The sequence below is a fragment of the Sinohyriopsis cumingii genome, chromosome 12 (assembly GCF_028554795.1).
Source record: "Sinohyriopsis cumingii isolate HCF-2022 chromosome 12, ASM2855479v2, whole genome shotgun sequence".
Taxonomy (NCBI): domain Eukaryota; kingdom Metazoa; phylum Mollusca; class Bivalvia; order Unionida; family Unionidae; genus Sinohyriopsis; species Sinohyriopsis cumingii.
The window spans coordinates 52,156,686-52,177,618 of NC_142972.1; the positions used below are offsets into that span (position 1 = coordinate 52,156,686).

The 20,933-nt window shown below is 34.2% G+C and overlaps 1 protein-coding gene across 1 annotated transcript in view; it reads right to left on the reverse strand.

Moving 5' to 3' along the window:
• The window catches only part of LOC149786439 (receptor-type tyrosine-protein phosphatase H-like), a 121,056-nt gene extending 118,479 nt beyond the window's left edge, over window positions 1-2,577 (reverse strand). Inside the window, exons 1-3 of the mRNA XM_089976885.1 lie at window positions 2,469-2,577; window positions 1,361-1,648; window positions 659-979 (exon numbers count right to left, since the gene is read on the reverse strand). Of these exons, the coding sequence (XP_089833011.1) occupies window positions 659-979; window positions 1,361-1,421 (382 nt within the window). The 5' untranslated portion in view covers window positions 1,422-1,648; window positions 2,469-2,577. The remainder of the gene's footprint in view (window positions 1-658; window positions 980-1,360; window positions 1,649-2,468) is intronic.
• Window positions 2,578-20,933: the final 18,356 nt, after the last annotated feature.

The window sequence follows — 20,933 nt, forward strand, 5'->3', positions numbered from 1 at the left end:
TCAACACAAAACTACACTCAGGGCATTATCATTTGTCTCACAGATGCTAAGGAAAGACAGAAACCAATCTTGTCTGTAAGGTTCTCTAAAGAACCTTCAACCAAAGGTTCATTTGGGCATTTAGTTTGTGACCACAACAAATCTAGGCATTGTCAAGTCAGAGACCAGTCTCTGCAATTCAAAAAAGTGATAAAGTCTGCTACATCTGAGTCCACACCAATAACCAATAAATCTGAGTGTGTTGGAAAGGTCTGCCCTATAGCTCAGCAATGTCATAAAAATCCTTCAATTGTCATCACAGACACGGGATGCAGATCATCTCCTAGACTGAATGAAGTACTTAGTGTCTGTGTTCAAAAACCTTTCCTGGCAGAGAATCTGTGACATATGTTCCTTTCTCTGAGAAATGTACTGGGATGGCCTACCAGAAGTACACGATCACTAAACCACTATCACTGGGTTATCAAAATCATCTGAGCAGTAGAGGTCCTTACTTTATGAATAACTTGTGGAGTCATCCAGAAGGGTAGAAAAATGTAAGCAAACAGACGATCCCACTTCATGCTGAAAGCATTCAATTCATACAATCAAGTCACCCAGACATCAAACAATTTTCTGAAGCTTTTAACTGCATAAGTATTCAGGAAAACTATCTTACCTTTTGCTATGGTCTTGATCAACTGTTCATAAATTTCACTATTAATCCGCAGTCCTGATCCATACTCTTCACTCCGTGCTGTGATTTTCACAATGTACTCGTATCCATTCTTCAAACCAATTGAAGGGGTACTTAAAAAAGTTGTTGATACGCTATCGTTTAACTTAACAGTTGCATTGGTATTTGTGTCAATGATTTCTATCTTGAAAACTATATTTACTTCATTCAATGTTCCATTATAATTCCATTCTAATGTCAGCCCATTGATATCTAGGTCCAAGTTATCTGTACTCTCATTCAGAGGACCAGGCTTGTAAGGTCCTATAAAAGAACAACATAATTTGCATTAAGAACAATCTGAATCAAAATAATTTATATTGAAAAAGAATTGTTGCCAAAAAATTATATGGGCACATATTTGATAACTGTAAGCGAATTTATCCAAGTTCTCACAGTACATCTCCAGTCAAACCACTTTTTCTCTTTTCCTTTAGAGGGCTTTTACAAATAAAGTTCTTTGCATAACTGACACTTTATTTGCATTATTTGTTCTACTCAGAAAGAATAAATGTGTGAATGCACATAAATAATACTCTAGAAAAGCTTTAGAATACAAAATGGATGTGTCAATATAGTTTTATTATTAGTAAAATCAATACATTTTGATGAATAATGTAATAATTGACTTAAATATTTTCTCACTTGTCGAATAGTTTAATGGAACTGTGTACTGTGATGTAGAATTCTGGTACGATGAAACCATTATGGTGTATGCAGCTCCAGCAGTAAGATTTGTGCTAATGTTGATGGAATTAGCATCTTTACTGACATCAGTATACCAAGGTCCAGGGGATCCAACTTGATTTAAACGTTTCCATGATATTTTATATGAGCTTACATCAACATAATTCACTGGAGTCTCCCACTGCACAACTAGTAAATTTTCTGTTGGTGATGTTATGGTTAGATTCCTTACTGCCAGCTTGGATACTATCAGAAAGCACAGAACAAAATAGAGATGAAAATAATAAAATAATGAAAGGACCATTACTCATCTAATTAGTATTAGTCTACAGCTCGATACAATGCAAATTGGAACAAAAAAACTTGGTTCAAAACATAGTCAGGTTACATTTTTATTTACATAACAGCACTTACATAACATTATTGGCTATATCATGCCATGGAAGTGGTATCTAAGGATCTTTCCCAAAAGCAGATTGAGGCAGTCCCAAAAATGATATCGAAAACATGAAATATTAGGGACCAAAATAAACATTTTTATTTGTGGGGATTTGAGGATACTGTGACTTCATATTTCAGAGACTTCTTTGTATATTATCCTGAATATAAAACCAATGATCCATGAAACTTGTATGCACACAGATATGGAACATTAGTTTTTATCAGATAAACAACAGCTGATTTAAACAAAAGTTGATCATGCTTAACTGAAGCAGTGTTAAACTTGTGATCTCATAGGTTGTGCAGATCAACTCTCTTACAAATAAGTTGGTTTGCTTTTTTAAAGGAAAGCATTACAATACAATCACACTTTACTGCAAAATCTGCATTTGTCTCTTATTCGCAAATGATCCAATCAATAACCAGTATAACGTATCACTCTGATAATTTCTATGCATTTACAAAATTAGTCTGGAACAATGTCTCAATTATCAAAAGCTGACAAATTAGGGACTGTACAAAATATTTTATCCTTGCAATTAACAATATTTACCATGTAAAAAATTAATTTTGAGCTGTCAACAAGGTTTTATTCAAATATTGATTCATCCACATTGTTTCATACCTTCTGTACATGTATCTCCACTTGGATTATAATAACCACTATTACATTTACAGGTATCATTGCAGACAGCAGAAGGATTAGAACATCCATTGTTTGTACCACATGGAAACCCTACAGCTGTACATTAAAAAGAAAACCAGATTAAAGTATCAGCCACAGACATAAAATAAATATCCAGCACTCTTTGTGTGATAAGTCATGATTTTTAACAAAATATAAGTGTTTTCAAATTAATGCTTTTATTTTCTTAAATAAGCAATTAAGAACTGAAATTCGGGGAAAGAATTCATAAAACATGCGATTTGTCAGCGAATGCTATTTAGATTTATGCTTGATTTTTAACAGTTTAAACCATACAACTTTTATGAAAGCAAAACCTTGAGAAATGATCAGCAATTTGCAAACATAAATATAATCTTGCCTTTCTCACATCTCCCCCTATCCCAACAATGGAGATGACTCTACAGTAAAAATGGTCCACTCATTGTCTGAATACAATGAACAGTAAGCATGCATTTCTTCCAATGATAACCATACATAATATCTACAAAGTTTCATAGCTGTAAACTGAACAATGTGAAAGCTGCATTCAAAAACTTCTGTTATGGGCCCTTTCAGTAACCTAGTTATCTCCCTTGAATCACACTGGTGTATTAGGTATTTACTACATCCGGTAGGTAATCTAGCCAATGTTTACAAGAAAATAATAAGACTCATCACTAATGAGTTCTTCACTTCCCATTATTTTGTATTTAAGTATGTTAACCATGATACAGTGCTGAGTAATCTTTGTACCCCTCTCACCGAATAAATTTCACCATTTGTAAAAGAACTTTGATAAATGGTCAAATTGTAGTTGTGTAATGTGATTGGTGCACCAGATTGTACACATGTTATGCATGAGATTTTCAGTGTCTGTTGAATGGAAAACAAACTGAATTACATAAAAAAATAAAGAATTGCAGAATTTTTGAGAAACATGTAGACAGCTAACATTCGGTAACAAACCAGAATTATTGGAAAAAACTTGTGGAGATAAATCCCTCAGATTAGATCAAACTGACGAATCCAAGAGAACACCCATTTTCAAAATACAATCCTGTCACCACTTGGAGAAAATCTGCCCCAGCCATTGGCAATAATGACAGGATGGTTATCAGATTGTAGCATCTTTCAGATTTCACTGATAAGGACCTCTACAATTATTTAGTATTAAGCAAATATAGGACTTTTGATGAAAATCCATGATCTTCTAGAAGGCAATTGAAATCCCAAGTGTTCGAATTGTTTTGTAAAATGCGAATGCCTTCCTTCCGTTCCACTGAGGGATTGAAATACAAACCCTGCATATGAGACTTGGATGTGCTTGTTTGAATGCAACTGTTTGGGAAGGTAAGCATATGCTCCTATGAGCATGATGATGTATCCAAATATAACATGCCCAAATAATGTCCTAGTATAGGTCAAATAATTACAGTTGTCTAATACAATCATAAAAACATTTTAAATGGGACCTACATAAACTATAACTTAATTATGTGAAGGCTCATCAATTAGCAAACTGAGATATGTTTGGTTATTTTTGGGGGAATGAATGATTTTGTCCTGTATGTTATCTGTTAAGGTATATTTTAATGAAAGTGTTAAGTGAATAAACATAAATATACAATTATTTTAGGAATCTTCCAAAGTATATTATAATTTTCTCATACAATTCACTCACTGTTTAATATTTATTTTCAAAGTAATGTTGATGATTCATTCAATACGTTTTATCAACCATAATTTTGTTATTATTATTATTACTACATATGAAGCATTGATTCTGAAAGTGAATGTGCCTAAGAGTATCAATGAGAAATAATGTTAACAGTCATTTGTTAAGTGTTCAGCATCAAGCAAAGGAAAATGAACTGAGTTGGGACTATTATATTTTGAGTAAACACTTTCTTTCTGCAAGAAGCAAAATAAACCCCTAATTAATCTGCAATTTGTTTTTGGGCTGGCGAATGCTGTAAACACACTGTTGCCTTATTGTAGAGTCTCGCAGACATCACAAGTCAGAAATCCACTGGGAAGATTGCACCCACTTCAAAAGCATGTGAGTGGTTAAAACCTTACTCTAAGATTTTATCATCTAAGAAGTCATAGGACATGGTATTCGGTAAATTTAAAACCTCATCCAATAAAGTACCAGCTTGTGATCTTAATGCTACTAGGACTGTAGACCTTATTCATCCAACAGTGTCAAATTTTCGGGAAAAACTCCAAAGAGTTAACCCCAATGCAGCTTGGTTATAGAATTTTCAGGCAATACTCAAGGGTTAAAAATCAGTGTTGCTTTACCAGAACTACACAGAACTAACTTCTGCTACACGAATGCAGCTGATCTTTTTAGTATATGTGCGATATTGTATTACTTTATTCTTCCTTTCAGACTAGCAAAACGTTGATTTCATGACATGTTTTTAAGTTTTAGAAGATCCATCTGCTCTAACATTTTTCAGTCACAATGCCTGTTTTTCTTAACACCTGATGACATTTTCTGTTAAATTACAAACTGGTCCACGAAATTATTATATTATCAATATCATAAATGTATCATATTAAAGAAACCCATCAAATTTATGATGAATGGGATTATAGAGATTATGACACCAAAAACAAATGCAACTTCTTGCTGCCTTTTTTTATTTCATTTTTTAATATACCAGAAACGTGTAATCCAGATACAAGTGAGAGTAAAACACTATTGCATGAAAAAAATACAGAACGATTATCTCAAAAGTGGAATGGTTGGCATGTATGCTTCTTATGGTTTATAAATTTCTGTTGTGGCTGATAAATGGATCAACTTGTTAGACCCATCTAAGAGACAATAAAATTGGAATCCATGGACAGTTTCTGCAAAACTCTGCAACATATCTCAATCATAAAGATGCTTATTTTCAAACATTAAATATATTTTAGCATTACATGACTAAGATCACTGGCAAAATGGATTATAATGAATTAATCTGACAAACCTTTATTTTGAAATTTTTGTGTTAACAAATAAATAAATATACAGTGCACATGACGTACAACAAATTTCAGGCACAACAAATAATTTGCCGGACCCTTCCTCCATTGGTTTTGATAAGTTTCATGATACGCGATTGTTGTTATGCAAAACCCACAATCCCATATTATGACAGCATCTCTGTGAAGGTGTCATTCCCAAAGGCAAAGCCAAATATCAAGACTAGAATTAAAAAAACAGTACTAATGCAAAGGAGTTCAAAACAAAAACCACTTACAGTTTGAAAAATAGTCTTCAAAACTTTATTATAAACATGATTATTAAATTATTATCACCTTAGAGAGTTACTTGTTATATGACTATTTGATAGTTCACTTCAGCTGAAGTCATTCATTATACCCACTATGATGCAGAATTTTGCTATCTTTTATCACTTGTTCTGTTTAAATGTATGCAACTCATGTCCTAGAAAATTAAACAGATTTATTTTATCTCTCAAAATGTTTTTTTTATAATGGGAACAATTCTGTATATTAACACATTAACCCCTAGCGACGAATTAACATGGCAGGAGGTAGTAGCCTACTGCCGAGCTCTGTAGCGTCATGGTCCTGCAAGATACACTAAAGTGGGTGGTATTATAGAAAGGTAGACGGATGTAGCTCTGCAATGGTACCAAATTATTTGGAATTTCTAGTTGCACTACAAACTACAGAGGGAAAAACCTCATTTTTTGGACTCAATTTTTTTCTACCCAAAATTGGCACGTGGTCGGGATCCGATTTTGAGTCTGGACTTTAGACTTTTTGTCTCAGATCTAAGGCAAACCGGTATGAACTGCAAACAGACATATGAACCTTAGCAAAAAGTAGGATAAGTTGGGCATTCGGAATAAAGAGTGAAAACGACAAAATAAAAAATAAAAAAAAAACCGGGGTTAATGTGTTAATCGAAAAACTAGAGTCAAAGCAGTTCTAATCATGTGCTACCTCTCATCCTTAACTCGAGCAATAAATCTAGGTCAGCAGGATGCTCTCTCCTGATTTTTTTTTTATACTTCTGTTGACTGTATATGTTTAAAAAACAATTTTTTTCAGATGTCTCCAGTTTTTTATCTTCCACCATATGTGATGGCACAGCTGCATAATTTGTCAAATACTGAAAGACCCATATAACAGGATAGTGCATATATGCCATGTTTTATAACAATTAGAACAGAAATTTGGGTTTGTGAGTGGTAATAAGGTTGGCCAATTATTTGCAAGATCACCACCTTCATATACATGGCTATACCAATCTGAGAGTTTCAAGGCATAAGAATATAAATGAAGCCTGATAAAAATCCGACCTCCTGAGTGGCAACTAGCTCAGCTAATCAAATGTAACAACATCTCATTAGTATACACTGATCTCACACATTATCAACCTGATATAATATAATAATAATATAATCATCTCATTTAACTGCTCACATATCAAAAGTGCGGCAAACATGGTTATCCAATCAGGTGCAAGATTACTCTTATTATGCATGATGCTAGCTCTGAACAGAGATCTTGAGAGGCAAATATTCCTGGTCTTATCAATATTGGATCAATTATCTGGACACAGGAGTGGTAAAAAGATCAGCCAGTCAGATGCAAGACTAACTCATTAGTATATGTGGATCTCATTGTCGTTTATTTCAAAATCATCGAAGATGATAAAAGCATATATTCTACATCAAAACTGGAACAGAAATGTGGACTATAGAGTGGAAGAAAGGTTTAACCACGCAAATGAAAGATTGCCAGATTTATTGTCTGAGATTTTCATGATGTAAACCCATACTGCACATGAGATTTAAACTGGTTCAGAAATATTGGCTCCTGAGTGGAAGGAAATAAATACCCATTGTTGGACAATATCCCTATGGAGAATGGATGAAAAATGATTCAAACAGGTGGCATACTTCCAAGTTCCAAGTGACCTAAAAATGTATGTCCATCTAGCCCCTGATGCTTTGCATCAAATCTAATAAAATTGTAATAAAATATTGCAAGATGTTTCCATCTAATGCATAAGGGAAGCCATATCTAATGGAGACCTTATGTCCAGATGAACTAAGTTGAAGCAGTTGATAACTCGGATACGTAGTGCATGGAACGAAAACTTAATTCAAATGTTTTAGAGCAAACGACATTAGTATGGTGACAGTCTTAATATAATTGCAGAGATAGGTCATGTTAGAAAATATTAAAAATGTTATTTGTCATTGCATGTTTTGAATATTATACCTTTGATAACCTCCAAGGAACTCCAACAGCAGTAGCTAAGGATGACATCAAACTTACAAGTAACTAAAGAAGTAATATAACTACATTTCATAAAATTCAACCAAGCAATTTTGTACGATATGTATCAAGATCTTTCACTATCTGCATCCTTGTAAACCTGACATGAACCACATCCCAGATAATTCTGGATAATTAGCCAAAACTGACACCCCATTTTGATTAAAATCCAATATAAAAACAAGTCTCCAGAAATCAGACAATCATATGAAAGATTAACTAATGTATGAATTTTGCTCATTATGAGATCTTCAAAGATGTTAATGCTATCATCTTATATTTAAATTATTCAGAAATGTGGCCTACAAAGTAGAAGAAAATTAAGCCAGATAGTGCATGATCGCCTCATTTATATGCATATTTCTAATTCAGAATCAAACTTGTTTGAGATTTGATATTGAAAACCTCTATTGGAAATCTGGTTAAAACTGGATCGGAATTATGCTTTAGAGCAACCAAAACACTTATGTAACATTCTGCATACAACTAAAAATACAACTGTTGTAATAGCATATTTGAAAATGTCTTTTTAATTGCAATTTCTTTAAATCTAACTTTAATCTCCTTCCAGGTAATCCAGGAGTTGTAGAGAAGGATGACACTCCTCTAGCAGATGTTTAATACATCCATAACCTGACTTCAATCTTTCACGAAAATCTATCAAGTGATTTATAAGAACATAATGGTCATGAACAGATGGATGAATGACATCACAATATCTTCAATACTTTCGATTTCTGGAAGATAGAGGGAATTCATAAGCACAAATTGATATAAATGAAATGCAGATTAGATAAACGTACTCATTACCAGTTCAAACTAGAGAACAGAATTTTAAATATATTTTAGTTTAGAAATTCCATGTCTTCAGTCCCAATAATTACATCTGTAAACTAAACATACTTGCAATACAAACTCCTCCTAATGAACTGTCATCATTGCTGTCTGTATATCCAGTTGTGCATTTACATATTGTAGTACATGTTGCATACTTGTCACTACATCCATTTGTGGCATCACACCGGTATCCATCGCATGCGACATACGGTAACAACTTTTTGTCATGAACATACAGGCTCAAAAATGACTTATTATAATGCAAACAACAGAAACGATTTATTTTGTTTGTCATTAGAACTTCATGTAATCTGATACTAAACTGAACATTGAAATGCATAGTTTCTAGGAAAATAACATACAAGCTAAACAAAATGGTATGTTAAAATGTTGCCATTTTAAACAGTTGAAGAACACTGCCGTACATGCCTAAAACATGAAGTTGACATATAATTTACATCATATCAGATACATATATTGTGCAATATTTTTGCACCATTTAAGTTGACGAATTTGTTCTTTCCAACAATTTGACTTAACCTTCTGCAACACATTCAAGATGAAAAGGTATTATTGAAATTTCATCTCCATTTTGTCATCGTACCATGAATAAAGGAACAACTGAAAACAATGACTTTTATTTGCTTAACATTCTGCCAAATTAATATCATCCAAAGAATCAGTTATAGACCTGGCGCTCCCATGATTGTTCTTAAACAAACATTACTAATCCTAATAATGGTTGAAGGATCGAAGCTTCAATGATTCATGCATTTATAGATTGAAAATTCAAGAGTCGGGAATTCATGACAACTTTTTGTTTTCTTAATGACAATTAATGTTCTAACTACAACAGTAAACGGTCTTGAACAATGATCTTATGTTTAATAAGTAATTCAGAATGACAAACACGATCAACTGCTTTACTTATATCAAAGAAAATGGTTCTAACTTCCTTTCCCTGGTCTAGAGGTAAATAATTCGTATTATATACATTTAACAACGGATTTAGTTTCTAATCACCTCGTGTAAAGCCTGATTGATTAGGTGTAATCAAGTTATGTTGCCTAATATGAGCAATTTTATGTGACAGTCGGATAACTCGTTTCATGTTTCAATGAACGATAACAGATAACTTAGTACAAATATATTCAAATTGAATTAAAATATAGCAATTAAAGCAAATTTCATTTGACAAAGTGAATGTATCAGAAAGAATGAGAACTCCATTCCCATGTCAGCTCACCAGCCACAATGAAAGTTTTCAAAACAGCTTCCATCTCAAGGAAATTGATATGTAAATAAACATCCTGAAGCGGGGCCACACTCCTATGGCATTCCAAAATGATACGAGACGTCCTCCCCCACTTATCTGCATTCAAATCTGTAGTGATCATGATCGTTGGAATATGTGCTTCACTGACAAAGTCCAAAGAATTGCGGATTCTCAGAGCGGGTTCATGGTCTCCACATGGACCATGGGAGCACAATAAAGCAGCTAAGGACTAAGACGTCCGCTGCCACACTGTGCATAACTCGGCCAGCAAAGGAATGGATTCATCCCAATAGGCATGAAATTCACCATTGCATGAATTCAAGTCTCGTTCCTGGGGAGATATTCTCTTTACTTGAACAATGATTCCAGTCCTAGTCGAATAAAATTTGACAGAGTGTGAGATTAGAGATGTTCTTGTTGTGAAAAGAGAACGAGAATGAAAGGAAGGTAACGTGTGAAAAATGTCATGCTTCAAAATATAATTAGTCTTTTGCTGCTTGTAGCCTGTTGTAGGTCAATCACAGAACTTCTGGAAGTTGTCGGAGTGGGGATGTGAAACCATGTCTCGACAAAGTCCACACTGATTGTGCAGTCTCCACAACGGATGGTATAAGGACATATTGTTGTGTCCCATTGCAAATCAAAGAGTATAACACAGCTAATTAAATGTGCTTAGGCGGACACATTCTCTTTACTTGAACAGTGATTCCAGTCCTAGTCGACCGGATCTTGAAAGACTATGAGTTCAGAGATGTTCTTGTTGACAAGAAGAATGGGATGCTGGTGAAAACGATTTCTTTCCTCCAAAACCATGTCTATACAAGGTCAATACTGATTGTGTAGTCACCACAATGGAAAGCATAACGACATGTTTTTGTATCCCGTTGCAAACCAAAGAGCGTAACACAGTCGATTAAATATGCTTAGGTTGAGGACCAACTGATAAATGCGGCACTGTAGGATAAAGATCTCTGGCCAAAAGATTAGTAATTGTGCTGATCATAATATCAAGTCCCCAGAAAACTATTTCTTTATCCCCATGTCATCATGGTAAATCTTCCCAATTCACCCATTAAAGATTAGAGCCTTCTCCCTACCAGGCTCTATGATTAGGGTTGGATGCAGGGGGAGGGTCCTATATGTATGTCAGTGAGATAGGGATGGTCTCATGGGATGCTGGTGAAAACGATTTCTTTCCTCCAGAACCTCCCCGTTAGTTTAGGAATTGTAGGACTGTTTCACAGTGGCAAGCGCTCTGGGGACATCAATGCGACATTGCTGGTTGAAGGTAAATCTCCCCACTGTAGCTAACACTGACAGGGATGGTGGTGTTTTGTTAATTATGTCAACCTGATCATTAAGAAGAATAGATGATAATGGTTGCAATCATATCATAGTCCATGAATGGTTTGTAAGGTGGAGATAGATAGAATGAATCTTTTTCCACTTGTTGCAAATTCATTGTTGATACTATGGATATAGTATATTGCATCTCTATGTTACAAAGTGGACCATCCTATCAATATTCTACCGCACATTCTGGTACGATTCAGGGTGGAATGATGTAAACTGTGGTCTGCATATCAAGCTTCATATGAAAAATACTCCTCCTTATTAATACACTGCAATACGTCTCAATTTCACACATTTATGAACATGTGCGATACCTTCATCAAAAAGGATACATTAAGACTTTATCAAGATCTGATTAAAATTAAAATTATCATCTCCAGAGTGGTGACATCATTAGATCATCAGGTACAAGATCACTTCATTCAAATTCACACTTATCACTCAACGATCTAAGACGTTAATTACATTCCAAGTTAAATCAATATCTAATAAAAACTCTAGTCACTAGAGATGTAACAAGATCAAACAATCAGATGCCCGATTAACTCATTAGTATATGTAGATCCAGCTCATTGTCAAATCTTCAGAGATGTTAATGTTAAAAGCATATGTTCAAAATTTCATCAATGTCAGATCAGAAACCATTTCTGATAATAAAATAAGTTTCTTCGATAATAATTGCCCAGTCATAATATCTTAGGAGAACTACTGCAACCTCACGAATCTAGCCGTCACAGGCTAAAACCTTTTACCTAAAAGCTAAATATATCTGTCCACCAAGGTGGCGGTCAGGAAAAATGAACTCCCTTTGTTACAATGAGTGCTGACAAATCCCATGAAAATGTATGTTTTTCCTGGGAACAGGAGACATGCTCAGATATGAGTGTAAATGCGATGAGACTGGGACATTGAATGTGTGTTATTATTGAGTAAGCATTATCGAAGAAGCATATTTTAATATAAAAATTTGGTTTCTTCTTCAAATACATTACCCAGTCGAAATATCTTAGGTAAGGGGTGGAGGGAGATACATTCCCTTACCATGGAGAGACTATCTCCATTCATATAAGGTATGTGAGACGGCTTTCAGATAACGAAACTGGAAAGACTCCATTTGTCTGGGAGCAGCTTCAAAAGGGAAACAATGTACGTCCAGCAGAGGTCATGAAGCCATGTCTGTATCAAGATGATGATCGATATGAAAGGGTAACCTTCTAAACTATGGGTACAACTTGACTTGAGCCTTTAGGATGAAATATCTATGATAAGAACTGGAGAAGTGTACTCGGGTCTCCATCTCACAGAATGGATAATAGAGGACAGTTCCACTCATATGCTATGATTGTTATAACTTTCCAAACCTCATTAAAAATATGGGGAGGAAAATTCATCGGTCTGGGTATAGTCGTGTAATGTGGGACAGATAGCCCACTTTATTCAGGTGGAAATATCTAGGTTAATATGACATCCTTCCATTCTTGAAGCTAAAATGAGGCAAGGAGCAGAGAGGATAGCCAGACCAGGGTCATTGAACAAAATAGAGGCTCCTGCGAGAAACATCACGTAGGAAGGCCCCAATTTCAAAACAGAAGGCTGCCAGGATACGTTATTTTCATGAAAAATCTGTCATGCGACTATGGTGTGTCATAGAAATATACCCGTGCAGGCAAATTTTAGTTTCGTTGATAACCACGATAATTTGGTCTCGGCCTCTCTTCTGCTATACAAATGTTAAAATATTTGGTCAAGTCCAACTCGATATCATGATCGCGGATCATGTAAATTTATCGTTATAAATCCGTGTGGCGTTGATTGAGCGCGACTAAACAGATTTTTAAATTTTACAATATCCATGTCGCCGTTGCACCAAGTTTGGTGAATATTTCGTAGCGTGTGCGTGTCAACTCCGTTAAATACAGCCAAAATATTACAATTATCTCTAATTACCTTTGGAATCTGCGTGTATCTTTGTGTTACGTAAATAACATCTGTATTTTTGTGTCGCCCACGAGAAAATATCCTAGCTGGATTTGCCTGTCTGTCCAACATTACGTCATCATAAACGACTAAATTATTAATTTCTCCATGAAGATCATCAACAGATGGCGCTTCATCGATATCTGTAATAAATTCAATAATATTATCACCAATTTCTGATGCATTATCACTAAAATCTTTGAGGACTTGATAACAGCGCTGATCGTCAACAAATGGGGCAACTAAATATAATTTGTCCCATTTTAACCATCTCATTATCAGATTTAGCAGCAATTGGGTTTTACCAGATCCTGATGGGCCAATTATTATCATTCTGATTGAATTTGGTAATGCCGTGTGATGTTTAACCTGCTCGCGATTTTTTGTAGCCGAAAAATCAATTACATTCATGATATATTAATATTTCATGGATTTATATTGTGTTAAATGTCGCTCACGAACTCCAACATTGGAATTAAATGAAGTAGTAACACGTAACAACAGATCAGCGATGACAGGTAAGTGTGAAATTTGTGGAACAAAAAAGTTCAGATTCATTATGAAAAAAAGACACGGAGGTGACATTGCCGCAGGATTAGCATCACTACCAGGATTACCTTGGGCAAAAGATCCTGGAGAAAAACATTTGCCCGGTTATAATTATTGCGGTCCCGGCACACGATTAGATATCAGACTTGACAGTAATAGTAATCCAAAAAAGGGCGAAATTCCGGTAAATTCTATTGATGGCGCGTGTTATGTTCATGATTTAGCTTATCGTAGCGGAGATTTAGCGCAAAGGCATATCGCGGACGTAAAATTAATTCACGCATTAAATTCAATTCCTGATAAAACTTTCAAAGAAAAATTGGCTTCATGGTTAATAAAAACAGCGATGAAAGGTAAATTAGTATTCGGCGAAGGTAATTAATACGATGTCGATATATTATTCTCCTCGTGGATATTGGCGAGGAAAAGCAGCAATTGCTAAACTTGCCAGGGCTGCTAAAGTAAAAAATCACGTAGCGGCAGATTGGCTATCTAAACAGGCAGTTTGGCAAATTTATCTTCCTCCGCCTAAGAAAATCGAACACGCGCATTTTGACGTTGTCGCACCTAACGAAGTTCACCAGGCCGATATTATGTTTCTGCCTCACGACACCGTTAACGGTAAAACTTACAAATATGTGTTAACTATTGTTGATATCGCTAGCAGATATAAAGTGGCTATGCCATTAGCAACTAAAACAGCCAACGAAGTAGCAAACGCATTTATCAAAATTTATCACCAAGGACCATTAACCTGGCCGAATTTACTTCAGGTTGATCCTGGCAGGTAATTTTTTGGTTCTGTTTTATCGTTAATGAAAAAAAATAACACAAATATACGACGAGGTGGTGCTGGAATTCACAAAAATCAGGCAATCGTTGAAAGATTTAACAAAACATTAGCTGAGCGGTTATTTGGATATCAATACGCGAAAGAATTTATCTCAGATGGGCGATCTCAGGAATGGGTATCGAGGTTACCTGAAGTTTTTAACGCGATTAATAATGAAAAAACCAGAACAATAAGGATGAAACCGGCAATAGCAATTACAAAATCAAATATTCCGATAATTAGACGAGATTTTGCAAAACAACCTGTACTAGGTAGTATCATCGTTAGGTATTTATATAAACAAGGCGAGGCTGAAGGAGGCCGAAAAAGAGCAACTGATCCAAATTGGAGCGTGACAACACACAACATATCTGCCGTAACAAGGTCGTCAGGAAGACCTGCAATTTATATTCTTGATTCGTCAGCGCCACAACGAGGATTTACTCGTGAAGAATTACAAGTAATTCCTCATGATACTCAATTGCCGCCAGAATCACTTAGATAACTCATCTGTTGCATTCCAGGCACTCCAGCGTAACATTGTTTCGTAAATGACCGATATTATTATTTTTTCTGTTGACGGTAAATTGTCTAGGATCATTTTTCTGATATTGCCACGCATTACGCAATTGCAAATCGCGCAATGATTATTTTGTTGTCGTCGAAGCGTCATTATGAAGTCCACATCAATGTCAGATTCATAGTTATTTTTCCTGTCATATCGATTATAACTAAATATTTTTTCTTATTTATATTTTCGCACGTTTCATTGTTAATTACCGCTGCATCTAGAACAATTCGTCTTAATTGAGATAATTTTCTAACTCTAGATACAGCTAAATAAACTAAATTTGACCACATAATTCGGTCATCAATAATCCAAACTACATTATCAATAGTTAGTCCTTGCGATGAATGTATCGTCATGGCGTATCCCAATTTCCACGGAGATTTTTCAGCATTTAACGCGTCATTGACAAGATTAATATCAACAGGGACAATATCATTTAAAACTAAATTTTTATTTCTCCTCCTGGTAAAGTAACATCAATATTTTGTCGTCGCGTATCTAGTGGCATGGGCAGCGTTGGAAATTTCTTTCGATGATGCTGTAAACGTTTTTGTTGTAGATCATCACGAATTATTTTTCTGCTAGCAACGACTAAATGATCAGGCTGCCATAAATTTAGAAAATCAATCATTGACGTTTCATCATCTATTTTTCTCATCACGTCACATTGAATTTTATCTGGCTGTAGTCGAATTAATTTTTTAAACTCAGTTAGTGACTCATCTAAAGATCTAAAATCAGTATCAACTTCATCGTAATAATCAACACAATTCTTCAACCAATCATGCGGCGACTCTCCATCAATAGGATTTGGTTGACCGTGATCTCCGCACATTATCACGGCGGTATTTTTCGTTGATAAAAACTCAAGGAATAACTTTAATGTTGTTAAATTTATTGTACAAATTCATCGATAATTATATTTTTATTTATGTATTTCTCTCCCATGCGCGAGCAATTCCAATCTCCTCCGCTATATTTGAAAAAGCTATGATAGGTGCAAGAAACAACGCCACGCTGCTTCATTTCCTTTGCTAATCTGTGTGTCGGCGTTAATACGATCAAATCAGTAGTTCTCAATAATTCGATACCTCGTGTTGTTTTTCCGCTACCTCCTGGTCCGTTTATATATACGAATTTATGTCGAGAAATTGGATCATAAACAGATGGCACCACAGAAATATCTGGCATTATATTTTGATGATATTCATCAGCATCAGCAACGTCGGCAGATTGATTATAATCCAGAATATTTTCATTTTTAATTCTCCAAGTGCCCCAACTACAATTCCGATTAAATTTTCTAACAATGACGCGTGTTTATTATCGATGTTGAACGAATCTGTTGCAACCCTGACTGCGTATTTAGGAAATTTATTTCTCATCGAAAGTAAATTTATACTAACATAAGCTAACATTGAAGCTCTTAAATCGTATACTGCGGTGATTCTCCTTCAGCATAGTTAACTACGGTGCCAATTTTTATATCGTTGACGTAAATATTTTCACGGTTACAAAATGTACCTTTCGCTGTTGTATCAGCAATTATAAAATCTAACTCAGCATCATCCATAATTAACCTAGAATGATGACGCTGATAATCATACGAGCCACCTTGAGTGAATTTACCTATAATTTTTCTACCTAAATCTTTCGCGTTCACGTCGTGTGTTGGTAGCCAAACTGTTCTTTGTTTTTTATACGAAATAATTGCCTCACTAACTGTCAGCGAAGTCAACATTGCTGAATCTAACATATATTGCAGCAGCGCTATATTAACCCAACGTTGACATGAAAAGTGCTTTCCAAACCAAATGTAGCAGATTTTATGTAAATTATCAGCAAATTTAAAAGATACAACACGAGCAAATCCCGTTAAAGGAAAATCTGGTAATGGTCCGTTAATCGCAACACGAGTCATTTCGCTTGTTGGATGACCAAATTCAGCAAAATATTTGCCACATTCTCCTAGTCCTAAAAAACTTCCAGGATAACACGCGGCCATATCAACAGATATCATATTTGTGTAATCGTATTTGGTGTTCCACAATCCGCCATGACCGTATTCAACGCAACTGCATTGGACATCTTTGAGAAATTCATTTCGTGTTGGTCTCCACGAGTTTTTCTCTCTAGCGGCGTGAGCAGCAACAGAAGAAATTGTAAAACAATTGGTCAATAATTCTGAATTTGCCGAGTATTTATCAACTAATTCTATCATTGAGTCGTGTAATGATTTTATTCGATAAATATCACCATTGGGCCGCACAAATTGATCATATTTATCTTCGCTGCTGAATAGCCAAACCGATACGGGATCGGATTTACTTATATCGTAAATAAATTTAAACATATTTAATGAGTTATCTAGAGCAGAATCTTCCACAGGATAAAATTTAACAACACGATCTCGAGGAAATATTGTTACCGCATTTGACCAGGCATGGGAATTATGATCGATAATTTCTATAGGAAAACCTCGCGATTTGTATGCTGATTCGAATAAAATCTCACCAGTAATAGTTTTTACTACCATGGGAAATTTTAATTTACACGAAAACGCGGCTACGTCATTTATCGATGCGCCATCAACGACTCATTCGGCCCAATTGTTAATTTTTGTTAATCTTAGTGAAGTTAATCCTGATCCACGTTTGGAATTTTTCAAATGCTCCATTACTCGCTCAGCTACACAATTAATTACCGAAGAAACTTTCATTAAAGTTAATTTTTTAACATCTGGTTTGTCATTTAGCCGATAAATTCCATGAACAACAGCACTAACAGGATAGGATCTAGCATAATAAGGTTTATCTATACCTGTCAATAATCCAGGCCTGCTGTGTGCGGATAAAATTACATTTTTTCTTTCTTTAACGATAGGGTGTCGTTTATTGCGAATAATCCACACGTCGTCATTCATTTGTGCGATAAATTTTATTCCGAATATAAATTGTTCCTCGCCGTGATTATTTTTAATATATTTAATTATCTCGTTGGCCCGCTCGTCTGTCATTGTGTTATCGATTAAGTTTGTTTTCCAGGTCGACCAGACGTGAACTGCTCCATCGTCATAAAATTTCTTCTTGGCTTGATTAGTTTCAGGAATAACGTATTCAATCTCATTAATGTCAAATAATTTCATATTATATTTTAGACAAATATCTAAATTAATAATGAACAAATGCAAATGGAACATTGTCGGATCATTAAAATGCTGCAACAAATCGTGCAAAAATGAATATTGTGGCGAGCATATGGTATACATACGAAAAAATAATTATGGGCCACAACGCTGCATGAAATGTCAGGTTGGATTGCGAGGAAAAACTCGTTTATGCCTGAATTGTGGCGGTAAACGATATAGAGAATTAAAGCGACATTATGACAAAAAAATTAACGTTGATGACAGAATAATTAAATGTGAAGAAGATTATCTTAATAGGTTTCAAATAAACATCAATTTAGACAAATGATAAATAGTATATGGAAAACATATTTGTGAGACATCCAACGATTGATAAATATGAAGCTTCTAGAGATGGTGTTGTCAGACACGTCAAAACGAAAAAACCCGTTGATAATATTAATAATTCTGGTTATCTTGGATTTAATACCGAAAAAAGCGTTACTTATGTCATAGATTCATTTTCGAATGTTATAACTGATTAATCGAAGATGGTTTTGTAATTGATCATATTGACGGAGATAAACTTAACAATAAATTATCAAAGCTTCAGGCAATTACCCAAAGTGAAAATTCATCACGAGGAAAAACCGGTAAAAGTCCAAAACATGCCAAAGCGGTTAAATCAATAAATACAGAAACTAACGAGGAAATTATATTTACATCGATGAATGCTGCTGGTAAATATTTTAATATTAATTCTCGCTCGGTGAGACACGTTGCGGATAAGATAACTAACTCAGCTTTTTCTTATAAATTCGACGAATGGATCATATTTTCCTACATTCCGTTAATTTCAGATGATTAAATTACATTTCAACAATAATTTTACAATATATTTTTTTAGAGATAAAATATTTACTATAATGAACGAAGAAAATATAAATTGCATCATTGACGCTATCGAAGAATTAGAAAATATAAATATAAAATTATCATCAGAGTTAGATTCTGATAAAATTGTTAGTGATTTTAACACGCGAGCGCAGAATAAACTTGATTGTAGATATGTGTTACCTTCTGAATATAAATTTATCAAGAAACTTCAAACTGCGATGTATCAGTCACTTGCATCTGTCAACGAGGAACAAATTATTGATTTTGTTGATTTATCTAATATTATTGAGAAAATTAGATCAGAATTATCTGACGAATACGAATCAAGGAAAATTATTAATACTCGAGCAAGGCAACTAAAAAAATTAGTAAGTGAAAAATCTTAATAATAATATTTATTTATTACTGAATAATATTTTCTTTTTACTGAATTTTTGTCATTTTTACTGAAATATCACGCATTTACTCAATTTTCTTAATTTTGACTACCAACTACCACATCAAAATCAATAATTTCTTGCTTATTTCACAAAATTTAACAAATTTATGCAAATTTCTTCATTTTTACTACCAATTACCCATCAAAATCACAAAAAACAAAAAATTTCTTAATTTTGGTCAACAATTTTACTTTATTTTATAATTTTATTTCAGAATATTATTACTGAATAAATTTTTCATTTCAAAATAATTTCTCACTTTTTTTACAGAAATTTAACGAATTTGTATAATTTTCTTCATTTTTACTACCAACTACCCCCCTCAAATTCACAAAATTTGTACAATTTTCTAAAATTAACACAAATGTTCCTTAAAATTTTAAAATTTCTAAAAAAATATTAACTTTTACTGAATTTTATCTTATTTTTTTGTCATTTTTTTACGGTAGAGAAACTTAAAATTTCACTAACGAATTAATATTTAACGTTTCTCCGCGCATGTCAAGCAAATTCCCGTGCTGATTTGTTAACCTAAAATTTATTCTTGGCAATAACTGATTATGACACCTAAGATAAACAGGATTAATTGGCTCCTTTACGATTAATGATCCCGGCGGTGTTGTTGGTGAAAACGAATAAAGAATAAATCCTTGTTGAACCTGATCTGATACTGTAGCATCCGTGCTGTAACTACCATCGACGATATCCGCGTGAAGATTTACCGCGATAACATCAGTTATATTCACGATATCTGGCGAAATATGCCGCCCACCTCCTTCTGGATCATTATTGTGCTTGAGTAAAGATGTTGGTGGTAATTTCCTTCTCCATGCGGCGTGTAATTGAGAAAACAACTCATCAATTGTATAAGTAAGTAATTTTCTTAATTCAGGCACATTATAACTGGGAAATCTAAATTTTGGTAACGTCTCCGCGGTTAATTTGTATTCGGCCATAAATTTTTGTTTATTTTCAGTTTTATCGTTAATTATTGACTGAATAATTTTCTCGTGCATGAAGTTCATATCATATGCGATTTTATTTAATTTTTCAACTTGACTGATAATTTTCTCTCTACATGAGCTTGATACATTAATTATACATTCCTGGAAATAACATCGCAGATTTTTTAATAATGTTCTGGTTATACCATTATATTTTTTTGATAATTCATCAATGTAATTTAGACTAAAAATTTTAAAATATGTTTTGTCGTAAGCATAATTCCATTCTATATAATATCTTGACTTA